Source organism: Sus scrofa, chromosome 18, assembly GCF_054392235.1.
Source record: "Sus scrofa isolate SSC_HxYL_T2T_F1_AM1 chromosome 18, Sscrofa_HxYL_maternal_Yorkshire_Landrace_v2.0, whole genome shotgun sequence".
In the NCBI taxonomy this organism is placed as follows: domain Eukaryota; kingdom Metazoa; phylum Chordata; class Mammalia; order Artiodactyla; family Suidae; genus Sus; species Sus scrofa.
The window spans coordinates 11,716,703-11,734,461 of NC_139400.1; the positions used below are offsets into that span (position 1 = coordinate 11,716,703).

A 17,759-nucleotide genomic window follows, 5' to 3' on the forward strand; every position below is an offset into this window, starting at 1 on the left:
TTTCACAATTTCTCTCTTCCCCTTAACAGGTGTATGGATGCTGCAGGAAAAGGGGAGGCACGCTCCCAAAACAGGCCCTGCGCTGCGTGGGGCACCGCGTGGGCTGAGCGCGGCTTTCCTCAGCAGAGCCGCCCACGTCACGAGCCCTCCACGGTGCCAGGCACTTTCTGTTCATTTCCTCACAAAAACCCCTCATAGGAAGCCTCTTAGGTAGATGTTCTCTCTGCTGGAGAGATGAATGATTGGGCTGGGGGTTGGGGGGCAGTGGGGAGGGTAAGTAACACCGTCGAGCTTCGTCTGAGTGCAAGGTTGCGGGGTTACAAACTGCGCTTCCTCCAGAGCAAAGTGCTCAGAGATAAGAATTTGCATGAAAACTCTGAAACTTGAGCTGGGAACCCAAAGCTTGGGACCTGTGAAAGTGAGCTCAGCCTAATGCTTTCTTACAGGGTTCAGTCTTGTCCCAAACAAATAGAGGTCTGGAAGCCAGCATGTCCATTATTCCTTCTAGAGACTGACCTTGGACCAGTTTTCACCCAGATGTCTTGGCGGCGGAGGGCATCATCTGAGCGAGAGCACAGCCTCTAAGTTATGGTGGAAATGGTGCCTCGGGGCACCTCACTGGCAGTGAGAGTCAAGGCGCTAGCCTCGGCGGGAGCGCATTCTGCAAAAGGCTGGGTGACAACGCCCTGTCCCCTGCTGCCTGGGTGTAAAGATGTGCCAGCCTTCCGGGTTCACGTTTGGTCGATGGCAGTGGGAGAGTAAATAGTCCCCGGAGAAAGTTTTGGCCCAAAGGGAAAACGCAGACGCGGTGCCACGGCCACGCAGGGACGCCAGAGGGCAAGGGCCGGGGCCGCGAGGCAGGAGGGAAGCGGCCAGGCTGCTGCTGGGAGGGGCCCCAGACCCGGGGCCGGGCAGCACCTCCTCGGCGCGCTCGGCAGCTGGAGCCTGTGATTACCCATCCAAAGAGGAGAGAAAGGCCGAGGAAGAAAGGGGAGTTCGCGGAGGGGGTCGAGGCTGGGGGAGGAGGAGGGCGAACCCGGCGCAGAGCCTGACAGTCCCCTTCCAGACAAAGGACTTGGCGGGAGGAGAGAGCCTCGAACGGAACGCGCCGGCTGAAAGGCGTGAGCGGCCCCTTCCGCCCGCAGCGCGCTCGGCCCGCGCGGCCAAGTTTCGCAGCCGCAGATGGATGGGAGGAGCGGCGGCCCGCGCGGCGCTTCCAGGGACCCCCCCACCTACCCACCCTCCCGCGGCCCCGCGGAGGAGCCTGGGCCGCGTCCGGGCCCCTCCGGCCCGCCTTCCCCACCCCGAGCCCTCCGCCGAGGAGAAGGCGCCGCCGCAGGCCCCGCAGCCCGCGGCCCACGGGGCGCTCAGCGCTTCTTCCCTCCCGGGTCTCCGCGGAGACCGGGGCGGGGGCGATGGGCGGAGTGGGGGGGTCTCTCTGGGACGCCTTCCAGGCTGAGGGGGTGAAAAGGCGGCGGGGGAGGCAGATCTCGGCTACTCTTTGTTCCGGGCGAAGCGCGGGGCCCAGCCCTGAAACGAGGGGTCGGCGGGACAGCCAAGGGCGAGTCTGGGGCTCTGGCCCCAACGTTCTCCCTTCACCGAAAACCGGCCCTGGCGTCCCCCGGGGACACGGAGGGGCTAGGGGCCTGGGGACACCCTGCCTCCCTCCGGAGCTGTTGCCCAGGCCTGAGGGCCTGGGGCTGGGGTCCGCGAAGGGCGGCAAGCCTGGGCCACACCTGTTCCCCCAGACTCGGGAGTCGTCCCCCCATCCTTATCTTAGCCCCACATCCTTCTGCCGGGACTGGGCCTACGCTGAAGAGGCTCCCGGCTGGGCGGGAGGCTAACAACAACAACAGTAATAATAACAACGCGGCCCTAGTCAGCCTCACCAGCCACGCTTGATTAAATCTCGTAATTAGGCATCTCTTTGATGAATATTATTACATTTCAGGCGATTTCAAGAATGGCCTTTTATTATCTGTGGGCGGGCGGCATAAAGCTAATGAAGAAGTTGAGACGATTAATAAAAACATGAATGGTCTACGCGGAGCTGGCGCGGCCCGGCTCTCGAGGGTGCGCCCGGGAGCTCCCGGCGCTGGCATCCGGGGCTCGCCGGTCCCTCCCGAGAAGGGCGGCCGGCGGGGTCGGCGACTCCGGGCTCCTGTGGTGACCGCCCCTCTCGCCCCACCCGACCCCACTCTTCCTGGGAGAAGGCCTCGCCCTCGGCCCTGATAGGACCGAGAGGCGCGGAATAGGGGTCCCCGCCCCGAGGCCGGGCCTGGGGCTGCACCGCGTGTGTGTAGGCGGTGTCAGGGTGCGGGGGTGTCGGGGTCCGTCTCCCGCGAGGCCTCGGTCGCCAGGCGCTAGTACGCTCCGAGCGGCCCTGGCAAGCGGCAGTTGTCGGCGGAGCCGGGACCTTCCCCGGGCGCTTGGGCAGCGGCTGCGCAGGCAGCGACGAAAGAGGTCAGATATTAAAGCAGCGGGAGCCCGAAGGACTTTGAGCCGAGCCAGAGCGAGCAAACGCGGCCTCAAGGCCGGGCCCGCGCAGCCCCTCGAGCGCATTTGCATACATCGTGTGCTGCGGTGCGGGCTGTGCGCGGTTTGCCCCGCACACCTGTGCCCAGCGGTCCGGAAGCCCCCATCCGTTTCTCTTTTCGCTCAAGGGAAAAACAGGAAAGACGGAGCCTTCTTGGCGATCAGAGTGGTGTCACCGCGTGCCCCCTGCCCCAAGAAAGTGCCCCGTGGTCCACTTTGGATGACCTTCAGACCCGTGTTGACCCTCGGATTCTGATTCCAGACCCTGCTCGTTCGACCTTTTTGGCAGCAGCAGAAGGAAGGCGCTCTAAGCACAAGGAAACTTGCTGGGTCTCTTCCGCACCTTCGCAGGGGTGTCTGCTCCGCAGGCCTGGGAATGGCCACCCCTCGCCTCCCCAGCGGGGCTCCCAGGCCTCCGCCTGGTCTCTGCCCCCGGTGGAGGAGGACTGCGGACAGGGCTCCGCCTGGGCTTGGCAGGGACACAGCCAGGCCTGGGAGTGGGGGGCTGCTCAGCGCGGAGGAGGAAGGACTTCCTTTATAGAGGAGATTTCCTCTGATGAACACTGAGGAAACCTGCCTCCTGCGGGGGCAGCGGTCTGGCAGGGGCTCAGCTGGGGCAACATGGACCCTCGGTGCTGCAGTCTGGGTCCAGATAGGAGATACAGATGCGTGGGGCCTGGGAGGCCTGGGAGGAACCAAGCAGCAGCTGGACTTCAGAAAGGAGCTTGGCCTTTCCCGCAGGCCTGACTCTGGGCGCCACTAGGTCCTCGGGAAAGCGGCTGGTGGGCACCGAAGTGGCTCTCCATGAGTTATGAGCTTAGACGGTAGCTGTTGAATTTTTAAAATGTAATAAACATAAGTGCAAAAGCAGAATCCCAGCGTTTAGAAGGTCGGAGGGCTCATTCAGTCCATTTTCCTACCAGAGAGGAAAAAAAGCAAAAAAAAAAAAATCTTATGCCATGTGTTTGCTTGCACGCCTCTGGGCATGGGGAACTCATTACCTTGCAAAACTGTACATTGCCCCATAACAGTGCTATGATTTTCAAACAGATTAAAAAACAAAACCCCATAATGATTGCTTAATGTTACTATATTGTCTTTTTATTAAAGAAAGGGAGAGAGAGAGGTCCTCGGGTAATAGAAGTTGTGCTTGTGTGTTTCTGTTTTGTCTTTAGGAACCCTCAGAACCGTGCCGGGGGTGGTGGTGGCTGAGGAAGACGCTGCAGATGATCGTACCCCATTAACACTCCTGGCACAGGGCTGCTGGAGCTCCAGAGCCTCAGCAGACCTAGATCGTACTTGCAACGGGGGTGGTGGCAGGGGAGGGGGGGCGGCTCCGCTCCTTCCAGGAGGCCCAGTGTCCTTCTGATGCAGAAGCCGCGGTTGTGCCAAAAAAGGCTGCCTAAGAGGTCACCTTTGGAACGGATGATACTCTCCAGTCTCTGCATTTGTTTTACTGCAAGACGAAAACTTCTTCTAAGCCAGGAGAGTTGGCAAATAGAGCAGTTGGGTGTGCAGGGTGTTGCTGGGTTGTGCATGCGGAGCTGGAAAATCGCAAACGCTTCCGGGGGAGGCATCCGGTCAGCTCCGGTCCTTGGGATGTTGTCCACGTCCTTTGCTTTTGGGGGGCGGTGGGGGGAGTGAGGATGACAACAAAACAAAAGAGAAGAGCCTCTTTGTCTCAGGTCAGATCAGAGTTCCTCTCCCCAGGGGACGAGCGCCTCTGTCCAGCGCGGGAGCAGCGAGGGGGTCGGAGACCTGTTGCGTCTGTAGGATTTTAAATACTTGTGCAACGGTGAAGAAACCAAACATCAAACTTCTTTGGAGCCCTTCCTTCCCGCAAAGAAACATGCACTTAACTGGCGGGGGTTGTTCTGTCCTCACGTAGGAGATACCCACAGTGTCTTCCTTGTTAAAAAAAAAAAAAAAAAGAAAAGAAAAAGGATGCCTCTGGCTGCAAACATAGGCCTGTGCACACCAGCTCCGACTGAGGCCAAGGCTGGGAGCACTGAGCCCAGGGAGGGGAGGACGCCCAGGGCAGGGAGGCTGGACTCAGAAACACACTTTGAAAAGCTAGGCATTCCACCTTGGACACCCCGTATTTTACAATAAAATGGGTTTTTTTATTTAATGTAATTTTCAAGAATTGAAACACACAAAAATGCAGGGGGAGAGTGTTCACAATTTTGATAACCACGGTTGTAAATAGAAACATTCATTTCTCATAAGATTATAAATATTTGCTACTGAAACTGGAAAATGCACATGTTGGATAAACGAAAAAATAAACATAAAAAAATAAAAAACCCAAGAACTTGGCTTCCGGCTAAAAAGGCATTATCGTTTTCATTGTTTCCTAAGCAGCAGATGGTTATTCACAGAATTTTAAATTACAACTTTTGTTCTTATAGTTTTTTTTTTTAAAAAGGTTTACACTAGTATGTACAAAGTGAAACTAGTATCGCAGTGAAATAAAGAAGTTTAAGGCAAAGAGAGAAGTTCCCCCTCCGTCCGCAGGGGCACAGCCACGAGGCCTGTCTCAGCCATGGGCACGCCCCCTGGGCTGTCCCCATGCAGATGGACGTTTGGACATAATTCTTTTTCCATACACGAAACAGAAGACAGTGTGGAGTTATAGATAGATAGATAATGCGTTTGTTTATATATATGTACTTGGTGGGGGATATATTGAATATATTTAATTTACACGGTACCACACCTTCGAAAAATAAAATGTATATTTAAAAAAAAAAGACAAAAAGTGATAAAAAAAAAAAGGTTATTTACACATTTTTCTTCCTTCTTCTAGATCCTGGAGAATTCTGAGTTCTTTTAAAAGTCAAGGTAGCCACACGGTCCAGAACTGCAGACTCATGCACGCCTGCTTGTGTGAGTGTACAAGAGTATCACACACACGCACACCTGGTTACCTTGAGGAATGCTCTCTATAGCAGAAGCGGCCACTTAGAAAAAAAAAAAAAAAGAAAGAAAAGAAAGGGAATTAAAAAACAAAGGAAAGGAAGGAAATGTCAGCTCCCTCTCCAGGCCTCTGCCTGCCCAGAGGTGGAGGCAGCGGACTTGGGCCGCAGGGCTGGGGCCGTGGTGGCCACAGGGGCGATGTCCAGGCCTGGAGGAGGAGGCGCCCCACCTGCCTGGCCCCGTCGGCCCTGGGCCCAGAGGTGGGAGAGTGGGTGCTGGCGGCCGGGTGGCTGGACAGGGGACAGCGACATAGACGCAGACAGAAGAAGCATGCAGGGAGGCAGAGGCCAGGCCTCAACGAGGAGGAGGAGGAGGAGGAGCAGAACGGGGAGAAGGCGGGAGGAGGGGACCGGGCCTTGGGACCCGGCCCAGGGCAGACCCGGCCTCTGGGCGCGGTAACTGCCCATGGCCAGGCCTCCACCATCCGCCCCGCCAGGGCCCTCTCTCTGCCGCTGGCGAGGCTGGGGATGCGGCCCCTCCTGCCGTCTTCCCCCAGCCCACACACACAAAGTGGCAGAACTCAAAGACCAAGTAGGAGCTCTTTATTCGGTTCACAGTCGTGTGAAATGCAGCAATAAAAATCTTTGGACTTCAGCAAGTTGTTTTCATTTTTTTCTTCTTTTGAAATTAAAAAAAAAAAAAGTGTCCGATGTCCCATAACGGAACTTAGGGGATTAAAAAAGATGAAACCCTAGGCAGCCCCCTTTGCAAAAAAAAAAAAAAATCATAAAATTAGCACGGTCTCTTCAACAACAACAACAAAAAATAACAAAAAAAATACTTTATAGTCAGACGTGTTGGATTTTACACCACCTGTAAATTATATATACATAGAATGAATATTGCAGAACCATAGCTAATACACGATATCGTCGCTATTAATGCTGGTATAATCTTTATACACTGGCCCTTTATGTGTGATTTTAAATTATTGCATTGTTTAGCTGGGACTGAGACTGGACGTGGCGCCCGCCCCCCCTACTCGCTGTCCGACTTGCCCTCCTTGGCGGTGGTGGAGTGGTTGTACAGGCCCTGCGCCATGAGGTGCACGGCCAGCGTGTTCTTGTTGCCCGTGGCCTTCTTGATCTTGGCGCGTTTGTTCTGGAACCAGATCTTGATCTGCGACTCGTTGAGGCTGAGCTCCTGTGCCAGGCTCTGGCGCCGCTGCTCCGTCAGGTACCTGTTGGTCTGGAACTCCGCCTTGAGCCTCTGCAGCTGCTCCGCTGTGAAAGCTGTGCGGGGCCGCTTGTCCTCTTTGTTGGGGTTCTTCTTCTTTGGTTTTCGGGACCTGGGACCTGGGCGGGGCGTGATGGACAGAGAGAAGGTGGGTGAGAGGGCTGGGGACTGCCTGCTGACAGTGGGTCGGAAGGATGCAGAGACTGGGAGGGAAGGGGCTGCCCAGGGCCAGCTGGCTGACCTGGAGGAAAGTCAGGCTGGATGTGAGGCGGGGATGGGGCAGGGCTCCCACCCACCTCTGGACCCCTCTCCTGGGAGGTGAGGAGGGGGGCCAGGGAGGTCTGCATGAGGAGCTGAGTGTTCAGATAAAGGGCAGGCTTAGGGGAAAGTCTCCAGATAAAAGGGAAACTCCTGCAGAAGAGTTAAAAAAAAAAAAGAACACCCAAAACTTTGTGGCCAGGCTTTTTCTAGCCCTTTCTGAGGTTCTATCCAGGAGTAAAGATGCGGGGGGGGGGGGTAAGGTGCTGGGAGAGAGGTAACAGGGGAGGAGTGGAAGAGGTGGGGCAGCCCCAGTAGCAGGAAGAGCCCTGGAGGGGGTAAGGGGACCCCACAGGGGACACCCTCCAGGTCCCAAGGGCTGCGGGAACCTGAGAACAGGAAGGGCCCAGCGGGCTACCCTCCCCTTGTGGGCCAAGTTCACTGCTCCCTTGAGGGACGGAAGGGAGCACACATACCCTTTCCTGGCTTCCCATCCCTTCAAACCCACCCGGCTGCCCCCGGTCCCCCATCCAGGGGAGGAGCACCCTGACCGCTTGTGAGTTGGGGGGCCCAGTTGACCCTGAGCAGAAGGTTCACACTTCTGCCCCGCCCCTCGCTGGGACACCCCACTGAACTTGAGGTGGGTTTGGGACCGCGGTGGTGGGGCTTCTAGGACCTGGTGATAAGGCCTGAGAAAGGAGAGCAGAGGGGAGAGGGCCAAGTGTTTCTCCTTATTGGTTTCCGGAAAGTCAGTCCCAGCACCAGGGTGTCCCGAAGAGGGGGTGACGACTGCTAGTCTGGCCTCTTAATCTGTCAAGTGTGTGAGTTAACTTTGCAGGGCTCCTGGTCCCAGCTTCTTCCGAGGCCGCCCGAGGCGGGAGGCGGGAGAAGGCTGGACCTCGGGCCGCCAGAACGGCCAAGCCCCCACCCGGCGCCCTCATCCAGGGACTGCCGGGCCACTCTGCGCAGTGGCGGAGGGATCCTCGCACCCCGCAGAATTGGGACCCAGGAGGGTGGACCAGCACCCGGGGCTGCGCCAAGCGAGGGGTCTGGGCCGGTCCGCAGGCCCTGGGGGCGCCCGCCGGGAACTCCCTCCCCCTGAAGACAGAGCCTGGCGCTCTCTCCCCGAAGCAGGCTCAGAAAGAGGGGCCGGGGCTCCCTGGAGAGGGGGCGCCAAGGACTCCGGGCCTTTTGGATTCTAAAGCACACCCACGTTCACACCCACCACGCGCACTGCCCCGGCGCGCGCACCCTCACAAACCACCGTCGCGCACTCGCCGAGGGCGCCGGCTCCTCGCCCACCCGCCTGGCTTTTATGGGGCGGGGTGCAGATTCGGGGGCGGCGGCCGGCCTCCCCAGGGCACGCGCGGATGGTAGGAGGTGGCTCTGAGAGGCCGAGACAGGCCGGGGCGGCCCCGCACCTGCTCGGCCCCCACGGTAGCCCGGGAGCCCCGTGCTGCTGCTGGTCCGCCTCCACTCCCTCTCTCTCCGCCCCCAAACTCCTCCGGTCCTGGGTCCCCTGCCCGCACGAAATCAGCCCACAGAAAGACCCAAACCATGTTACAGAAAGAAAATCTCCCTATAACGTGAATTTCCACTTCCTTTTCTTTCTTAATTTTCTTTCAAAATGCACACACTTATGGACTCACCGAAACAAGACCAACCCCCACCAGAAAACTGTGTTGCTGCTTTTTTTAAACACCAAGAAACATACATCTTATTTGATGGGGATTTTTTTTTTTTTTTTTTTTTTTTTTTAAGTCCAGGAGGAGGACCAGCAACGGAGCCAGGCCTGGCCGCCCCGCTCCCGAGGGCCACTGGGGCCTGGCTGGGCCGCGACTCGGGCGCCGCACAAAGCCTGGCCCAGGCTCCTCGCTGGCCGCATTGTGAGCCTATATGTTAATTAAATATTAACAAAGGAGAGTGGCGAGAACAATGGAGCAAATTTCAGATCTAGCTGGAGAAATTCGGATATGGCCTCAGATCCACACACAGCATTTCTGCAGGAAGGCGGCCAAGGGGTGACTTAGTTGCGCCGTGCACTAGGTCAGCAACACCCGCAAACCAGTCGAGGGTTGGAGGGGGGCAGCGGGGGTCTGGTCTGTGCTGCCAGCTCGGGGACAAATGGAGTCTGCGCCTAATGGCGGTTCACAGCCGCAGACTCGCATTTAATGTGGCTGATGTTTTCTACAGGGTTATGGACTTAGCTTTAAAATAGCCCAGATTTATGAAAAATACGCCCGAAGCTCTGCACACCTCTACAGGCTCCCCCCCCCCAACATTCCCTCTGAAATCTGCTCTTTTCCTACAGGGAGCTGCCCCAGGGAAGCTCTGGGAAAGGTCCTTTCTATTTGGGGATTGCAGGCCGCCCTCCTCCAAGCTGTGTGCACGCCGCCGGCTCTGCAAATAAAACCAGGCACAGGGCAAAGAGTGCCTCTGTTTTCATCCCTTCCCTCCCTGGATGCCCCCACGCCTCCTTAGTTAGCCCCAACTGAGGAAGGGCGGCCAGCCTTGCTTTCATTTCGGGCTGCATCTGGGGTAACTGGGTCATAAGAAGAGTCATGGACTGGGGCAGGCTGGGTGTGGATCCCGGGGCTGGACTGAGTTGCAAGGATGAAGAGAAGGGTTGAGAGTGTGAGCTTCCGGGCATGTTTTCCATTCCCCCCCCCCCGCAAAATAAACTTCAGACAGGGGAGGGATGGGCTCGGGGCTGCGAGGAGAGACCCCCAAAAGGCAAGAGAGAAAGGAGGTTCTGGTGCTTCTGCGGCTCTGAGACGTCCGTACCCCCTTGTGAATTGTTCCTGCCCCCTCTCCTCCTGGCCACTGCCCCATCAGCGGTCAGCGTCAGCCGCACACAATGTCGCTGTGTGTGCGTCTTTGTGTTAGGGGAGAGGGATCCTGGTGTCTTCTTCCTCCGGGTAAGTTCCCAGGCCAGCGGTGCCGGCAACCCCGCGGCGGATCGGGACCCGGGTTCCCAGGGCTCACCTGAAGAAGGCCGGTCCGAGTAGCGCGTGCAGTAGACCCAAGCCGGCCAGAGCATGGGCTGCGTGCCCAGGTTGGCGCTGGCCTGCGAACTGTCCGAGTCTGAGCTCACCGACAGGTCGCCGCCGCCCAAGCCGCGGGCCTTGAGCGCCCCGTCCAGGGGGCCCCCTGGCTCTCCGCCTTTCTTGGCGCCGCTGTGCAGCGACAGCGCCTTGGAGCCGCCTTCGCCGTCACCGGGGGAGTCGCCACCGCCACCGCCGGGCAGCGGCCCGCCGGCACCGGGCGCGCCGAGCACGTTCTGCCGGGGTTCCCGGCCGGATCCCAGGAGCTGCTCGGCGCCGCCCGCGCCGCCGCCTCCCTCCGCGCCGCCCGCGCCGCCTTCGCCGCCAGCTCCGCCGCTTCTGCCTCCTCCGGCGCCGGCACAGCACGTCCCCGCGTCCTTTCTCCGGCCAAACTCGGGCCGCAGGATATTGTCGATGAAGAAGTTGGTGATGCGGTGTGGATGCTGGTGGTTGCCCGGCGCCTGCAGGACCGCGGGCAGCATCAGAGCCCGCCGGCGGCCAGTGTCCGCATCGCCCGGGCTGCTGCTGCTGCTGCTGCTACTACTGCTGCTGCTGCCGCCGCCGCCGCCGCCGCCGCCGGGGCTGGATTCCGGCTGCCGCTGCTGCCCCTCCACAGCCGCCGCAGCTTCGCTGGGCTTGGGGTCATTCTCCTCCATGCTGTTCACACCAAATCCCAAACCGGTCCTCCGAGGACACTCTCCAGTCGGCCCTCGGCCCGCCCGCTCTGTACACAGACTCTCGCGGCCAGCCCGTGTCCCTACCCCGCCGAGTCTCCCGAAGGCGTGCGCAGCGGCCGCAGCCAGGGCTGGAGTCCTACGAGTCGCCGGCGCGCTCAGAGCCGAGCCACGTTCATCCACGAGTTGAGTTAGAAAATAGGAAGAGTCGCCCGGCGCCCAGATGCCGGGAGATTCGAAAGAGTCCGGTTCTCGTCTTTGCAGCGCACCCGGGCGCTAGACAGTCACAAAGGTCCAGCGTGGACTCGGGGCGCCGCCGGGCTCCGCGCTCCTCTCCACGTCCGGCTGCCCCAGGTTCCGGCGCTGCAGCGGCGGCCGCCCGGGGCTGGAGCTCCGCGCATGCAGGCAGCGCGCTCCCTAGCGCTCACGGCCGCCGGGGCCCGTTCGGGCCGCCGCCGCCGCCCGGCCGCCCCCGCCCGCGCGCCCCGGCCGGCCCTCGAGGGTGCGCGGCGCGAGCGGTCAGCGCGCCCGCCGCCGCCAGCACGCACATGGAGGCCCGCGGGCCCGCGCTGCGCTCGGCCGGCCTCGGGGCCCCCTCCGGGCGGCCGCCGCCCCGCTGCGGGCCGGGGCGCCCCACCGGCGTGCGGCCGCGCCCCCGCCGAGCCCCGCCGAGCCCCGCGGCCCGAGTCGCATGGGTGAGCGGCGGGAGGCGCGGGCCGGGCCGGGCCGGGCTGGGCCGCCCGCGCTCCCTCGCCGTCTGCGCGCCCTCGCCGCCTCGGCCTCCGCGCGGGCTCGGAAATTTCCAGGCCACTTAGCGCAACCTGAGACACTTTGACTCTGGATTTTTGTTCTTATTTTTAACAGAGCCCCCTCGAGTGACGTCGCGGGCCGGTCTCCTGGACACGTGCCTCGGGCCAATGGCCGCGGCGCCGCGCGCCCACGTGACGCGCCGGCGGCCGCTGGGTGACAGGAGCCTCCCGCCGCCCCTCCCCGCCGCTGCCGCCCCTCCCCCCCTTAAAGCGGCCGTGTCCTCGCGCTCCCGGTGCGGGAGCCGGAACCGGCGAGACCGCGACCGAGTCCCCGGCCCTCGATGGCGTGTTACCCCCGCCGCTTCTTGGTTCAGGGATCTGCGATACCCCCGTGCCAGCCCCGCCAGGTCACCCCAGCGTACATAGGCGGACCAGCGCTGGAAGCCTGCTATTTTTAACATTTCCATATTGTTTACCGTGGGGGAAAAAATCCCACAATTCCTTGCACAAAATGCATAAATAACATTAAATGAGCTGCCGAGATACAAAGGGACTTTTGTGGTCCACCTTCCTTGCTGGTGTAGGGGGGGATTGTCACTTACGTTTGACTTTGGTCACCCGGCAGATGCCTGTCTTAAACGCAGAGCTGGCGCGCAGGACCCTCTTCCTACAGACCCTGCTTGTAAGTGTGCGTGTGTGTGCGCGCGTGTGCGTGTGCAGGGAGCCGCGTGCATAGGGTAGGATTCCAAACCGGGACACCGATCCCTCCTGAAACATGCATGCAGATCCAGTAGAGGTTGGGACTCCGTGTGGGGAAAGAAAGAAAGGAGCATAGGGGGCTCTAACTGAGTCTTCTTTTCTGGAAAGAAAGGGAGAGCTGGCAGTTCAGCCAAACCTTCAAAACCACGTGGACAGAAAATCTTCTAGAGCAGTGGCCTCCTGCCAGTCCCCAGCCGGTCATCTGCCCACCGCCCCCTCCCCCAAGTCCTGGCAGAGGGGCTACCAGGAGGACATTCTCCCAATTTCCTTTGTCTTAAAATCCTTTAAACTAGTTTTTCAGGAGAGCGGGGTCCATCTGAAAAAGAAATTAGAAGTCACATGGTGGAGTGGGGGCCCCAAATTGTTTCTCCCTTCCCCCCTTTTCTCTATCCCTTTCTGAACTTCCTTTCCAGCTGCTGTCAGAATGTCCAACTTGAACTTCTGTTTCCTCTTCTGCCCTCTCTCCTCCTTTTGGCTCCTTTGTGTTCACTCTTCTTTCCCTTCCTCCAGCTGCAGACACCCCCACCAAACACCAGGTTGTTACCCCAGCCACGCCTGTCCATCATTTAAAATTTACATGGAAATTTCTGGAGCTTGAGAAACATCCAAAAGGGCTACTCTGAGGGTGCTGGAGCGCTGGCACAATAAAAGCACACTGGAGCCGGGTGGGAAGAGGATGGGGAGGGGCTGGGTGCCCTAGGTCTGGCATTCCCAGGTGGCTGTGGAGTGCCCAGCCACTGAAAGCCACTGTGGAGCTGCCCTAGGCCTGGGGCAGCCAGCAGGATGCTGTCAGGCCAGGAAGGATGGAGTAGGGTCTGGACAAGCAGCCCTCTTGGCCGTGTGACCGCCAGGCCACCTTGAGGCTTGAAGGCTTGACCCTGGCCTGGCTCAGCTTTCCTCTGGTCCCCACCCTGGTTCTACTCTCTTTCCACCCCGGCTCTACCTTTCTCCCACTACAGCCTCCAGGTTGAGGCCTGGAGTTGAACTAGAAGCAATAGTTACAAGGTGCTACTCTGGGGAAAGTTAACCCGTGGAGGAGGGGCATGGAGCGGGCAGGAGGCAGTTCTGGGCTGACTCACTTGGCCACTCAGTGCAGTAGGTGGCTGGGTGAGGGAGGCTCTGGAGGCAGATGGGGAGGCTCGGTGGTCCTCTGTGAGACTGGAGCAGGTGGAGAAGCTACGTCTTGCTTGGGGTGACTCTTCTCTCTTCCTCTCCAATCCCCAACCCCAGTGGAGAGAGCTTCACCAAATTATCGGGCAAGGCGCACACCCACCAGCCACCCTACCTGGGTCTCAAAAAATGAAACCCCTAGCCTGCTGCACCTGGAAAAATGGGGCTGGTGAGGTTTAGGAGAACACGCTCTTTAGGCCTGTTTAAAATGTAGGAGGAAAATTTCCTGCAACTCTGGAAATATCCACTTACGCCGGGTCTCCAGATCACCAAGTGGGTAGAGGGAGGGCCCAGGGCTGGCTGGTTCCTGCAAAACCATCCCTGTCCCATGAAAACCAGGTAGGCCCGCTCCTGAGAAGTCTTTTCCAATGTCTGGGCCATCTCTGCCTCTGATTGTCTTGGCGTTAACTGAGCCCAAGTGTTGCACTTCTGCTGGGTTTTCTCCTGCCATCCAGACCTAAATTACTGGCTCCAGGATGAACTCTGCAAAGCATCCTTGTCCTGTCCAGGCCCCCTCCCTTGGGGGTGGGGTGGGGCAGCAACTGGCAGACCTTGGCCTCTGGGCCGCAGGTCAGGCTGGTGTGGGGAAGCAGACTGATTTTTGAGTTACTGGCCTGGGGGGAGGAAGGGCCTGGTTGGGGGGGGGGGGCAGAAAGGGATGGGGAGAGAAATCATGAGAGTGTCAGGCCACCCAAAGCCAACCCAAACATGAACGTCATTCCAGAAGGGAGTGCCCCTTGAGAGTGGGTGCCACCCAATGTTATAGCAGAAACTTGGTTTGTACTGGGCCTGAGCGCCTGCAACATCTTACAGACACAGAAATCTCAACAAGCGGTTTCGGGAAGCACTAAAACATCCGTGAGGCCTGACCAGCCAGGTGGGATCTGGGCCACCACTGCCTGGCTGTGCTTCCAGGGGGTGCATGGGGGGCCACATTTCCAAGTCTCTGCTCCAGACCACGGACCCGCAGTGCAGAGGCTGTGTGCTCACCGAGCCCCGCTGCCCCAGTCTCCCACCCTGCCAGCCACCGCGACCCCGCAGCTCGGCTTCTCTATGGGAACAGGCGAACCAGCACTAGATGTTTGTTTCTGCCCAGCATAAAGTGAGGCTGTGGCCCGGAGCATCCATCCTTTCTCCTCCGGCCAGGTCCAGGAGAGTGCCCCCAACCACCTGCTTACAGAGAACCAGCCTCCATCCTTCCCGGGCCCTCTGCACAAAGGAAGACCTTGGAGAGTATTAGGGCAAGGCAGTGTCTGGGCCCGGTGGAGCATAGCACTGGCGGTAACGTTCCAAATAAAATCTGTGCAGAGCAGCGGGTAGCAGAAGCGCTCCTGGAGACGCTGGGCTCCTGGCTGCAGATCCAGCCTCGGTTTTTTCTTAAAGCTAGGCAGACGGAGGGTGACTTTTCCAGCCACTTTGCTGTCCCCTCACTTCTCTGGGTGGGCGTGGGTACACTCAAAGGAAAAAGGAAAAAAAAAGCCAGGAACGCAATGTGAGCGCCGTTCGCTTGCAGGGGTCCTTGTCCCTGGGTTGGTAGAGCGAAATCTCAACCCCCCGCAGAATCAGACCGGGGAGCCCCGCGCTGGTGGCCGAGAGCCAGCTCCGCGCGGCCGGATCCTGGGCGCCTGGCTGGGGAATCCGGGCGAGCGAGAAGACAGGGCCCAGCCAGCCAAGAGTCACCCTTGGCTCCAGGTGCTCCCGGGTGACACCGGCCTGCAGACAAAGGCTGAAGTGAAGGGGCACGCGCAGTAGGGGGGCGGCTCGGGCGGGGTGGCGGCGGCGCCGAGGAAGTGCCTGTGCGCTCACCTCCCAGCCACGCACCCTCCGCGGGACGCACCCAGCGAACTTGGGGCTGGGGTCAGGAACCTCGGCCGAGTAGCCCCAGGGAGGAAGGGGTTAAGCGCAGCAGCAGAAGGCCTGTAACCGGCCTGAAGCATCAAGGAGAGTGGGGCGCTCCGGACCGGCGCCTCTCCCTGCCCGGGGGGCGGGCAAAGGGCGCTCAGCTCCCTAAAGGCCCCGCAGGGCGCCCGAGCCAGGCCGACGGGTAGGTTGGCGCCCGCGGAGACCCGGCTGAGGAGGGCGGCGAATAGCGAGCGGCATCCGGGTCTGGACCTGCCGCGAGACCGGGAGAGGAAGCGGCTTGTGCTCGGCCAAAGCCCCGGGGAGTCGCGAGCACCAAGTGGGTGAGGCACCCACTGGAGACCGCCCGCCTGTCCAAGCCACAGGGAGAGAACCGAGTTTTGTCGCTTAGCCGCAGCGCCTGGCTGGGAGGGCTGGGGAGATGGGTGGATTATGGGCAGGTCTCCAAAGCTGCAGAAACCGCTCCTGAGCTGATTTTTCAGGGAAATGGATGCTTCTAAAGGGGAATGGGGGCGGGGGGGGGTGTCACATCTTTAGCGCTTAGGAACCCACACCCCATATCATTCTTCCTCCTGGGCCCCTCCACCCACTCTCTGTTGGCTTTCTCGAGGGCCAGGTGGCTCTTGCCTTACAGGACCTGCCTTGGGATTCCTTGGGAATCACCTTGTGCCCTGGGGGCCCCTTTCCAGCTCTTCCACTCTGTTTCACTGCTCGTGTCCATTCCTGTAAAATCTGGATGCCCCTGGAAGCTGGACCCATTTCCACTCCCCACGGACCACAGTATCCCCTCCAAACAGACGGAGCAGCCTTGCAGGGTCAAGGTTGGGAGCTGCCCATGACCTCACACCTCCACGGTAAAGAAAATGTCCCCTCACAGGTGCAGCAACCCAGAAGGAAGTGACATCTTCGAAAAATCCAGAGGCAAATCAGCAGAACTGGTTTGGCAAAGGAATTTGAAGAGAGGCACCTATAGCTTGAGCTGACGAATCACATGAAAACAAGAGGAAAAGATACAGGAAAGGATAATGAGTCATGAAGAAAATCAGCCACCCTCTCCGCTCTTACAATTACTTACGCATAGGGGAAGACATTCTAGTATCTATCCGCGGTCTTTCTTTTGATCTTTGCAAGGAAAACAAGAGAGTCCAAAGGAACCCTTGGAACACCTGCTTCCTTCCCAGAGTGTGAAGTTTCTTCTCTTTCTTTCCTTAGAAGCCACAGAAAATCACAGAGAGGCTAGTGTAGCCTAGACTCAGGGATGCTGACTTCACCCAAATTTTGGAAACATGTTTTGAGTGACTAGAGAGTTCCAGAATGTGAGACAAGCTCAGGTTTAACTTAGACCACCTGGATCCAGCCCAGCCAATGCACCTATAGTTAGGGAGACACATAACTCATTAGTCTAGGTTTATGTCAGGAAGAAAAGATTTTCACCGTCACCCCCAAATACCCACAACTGAACAGAGCTTCCCTGGGGGAACTCATGTAGAAGAAGGTACTGGCTGAGTTGGGGGAGATTGATTTTTTTGAAACCTATCTTCAGGTTAGTCATGACACTGTATCCTTTTATCTTTATCGAATGGAAATATATTAACATTTATAGTTTGATATAAAAGGGTAAACCTAAATGGTGAAGTGAAATGAAAACATTGCTAAGTATGATTAAATTGTTGATCAATTACACCGAGTTCGACAAACCTGGTTGTTTCTTTAGCGTGAGTCAGCAATGAACATTCTCAAGTGTACAGTATGGGGGTATGTCCCTCGGTACATTCCTGTGCTAAGAAGAACACTCTCGAGAGGAGTGGTGGCTTTTAAGAGCACAAAGGCTTGGTGATGAGCCATCACCCAGCCTGGTGGATGCCTGGCCAGCCCGTGGTGGCTGCACTCAGGGCTTGCGTACCAGGGCCCACAGCCCTCTGGGCAGCTCTGGCCACTCTCCTCACTGCTTCTCCCTGCCTTCACTTCCGTTCTGTTCCCACATCCCAGCACAGCTTGCCCACTTAAGGAAAAGCCCACCAAAGCAATATTTTAAAGTTAAAGTACATTTTAGAAGTGCTCATTCTCCCCCCCCCTTCCCTCTCCCCAGGCCTTCTAAAAATATTAGTATATTTCTCTGCAGGCAGCTCTTTGTGTTGCATCTTGTGTTGCAGAAGAGTTTCAGGGGTTTGTGTCTCCTATCAGTTAATCCCCTAAGACACAGCAGCCCCTGTGATGACGGCAAAGTGGAGGAACGCTATGCCATCTGGAGCATAAACACAGGCTGGGGAGAGAAACGCGATATGCACCAGGATTTCCCAGATATGTAGCTAATGCCCTTAAATTCCTAGGGATTGACACCCCACCCCAGCTACCGGGAGCCTGAAATGCGAGCTGGCCTAATTAACTACCCATTTGAGCTCTCCGTGTGCAGGGCCAGGGCTAACTTTGGCGGCCGCGGAGCAGCCCCTGGGTTTCAGATGTTGGGGGCCCGCGCCGAGGGCGAGGGTCTGAAGCCGCCAGCGGGGACTGAAGTTTTGGTGCCAACACGCTCCGGCGGCAAAGCGCAGATTCCC

General features: G+C 58.7%; 1 protein-coding gene across 1 annotated transcript; it reads right to left on the reverse strand.

The window, feature by feature from the left end:
- Window positions 1–1,955: 1,955 nt before the first annotated feature.
- On the reverse strand, window positions 1,956–10,942 carry EN2 (engrailed homeobox 2). The gene is made up of 2 exons (XM_003134527.5): window positions 9,934–10,942; window positions 1,956–6,809 (listed from the first exon to the last, which is right to left on the reverse strand). The coding sequence occupies exons 1-2, from the start codon at window positions 10,646–10,648 to the stop codon at window positions 6,493–6,495; spliced, it is 1,032 nt and encodes a 343-aa protein (XP_003134575.2). The 5' UTR covers window positions 10,649–10,942; the 3' UTR covers window positions 1,956–6,492.
- Between the last annotated feature and the right edge of the window lie 6,817 nt (window positions 10,943–17,759).

What these genes read in the sequence shown, in the direction of transcription:
- EN2 (XM_003134527.5), bottom strand. Translation starts at nt 10,648, where the DNA reads ATGGAGGAGAATGACCCCAAGCCCAGCGAAGCTGCGGCGGCTGTGGAG. An exon ending in CTCGGACCGGCCTTCTTCAG is followed by an intron (nt 6,810 to 9,933) that starts GTGAGCCCTGGG and finishes CGCCCCGCCCAG; the next exon opens with GTCCCAGGTCCCGAAAACCA.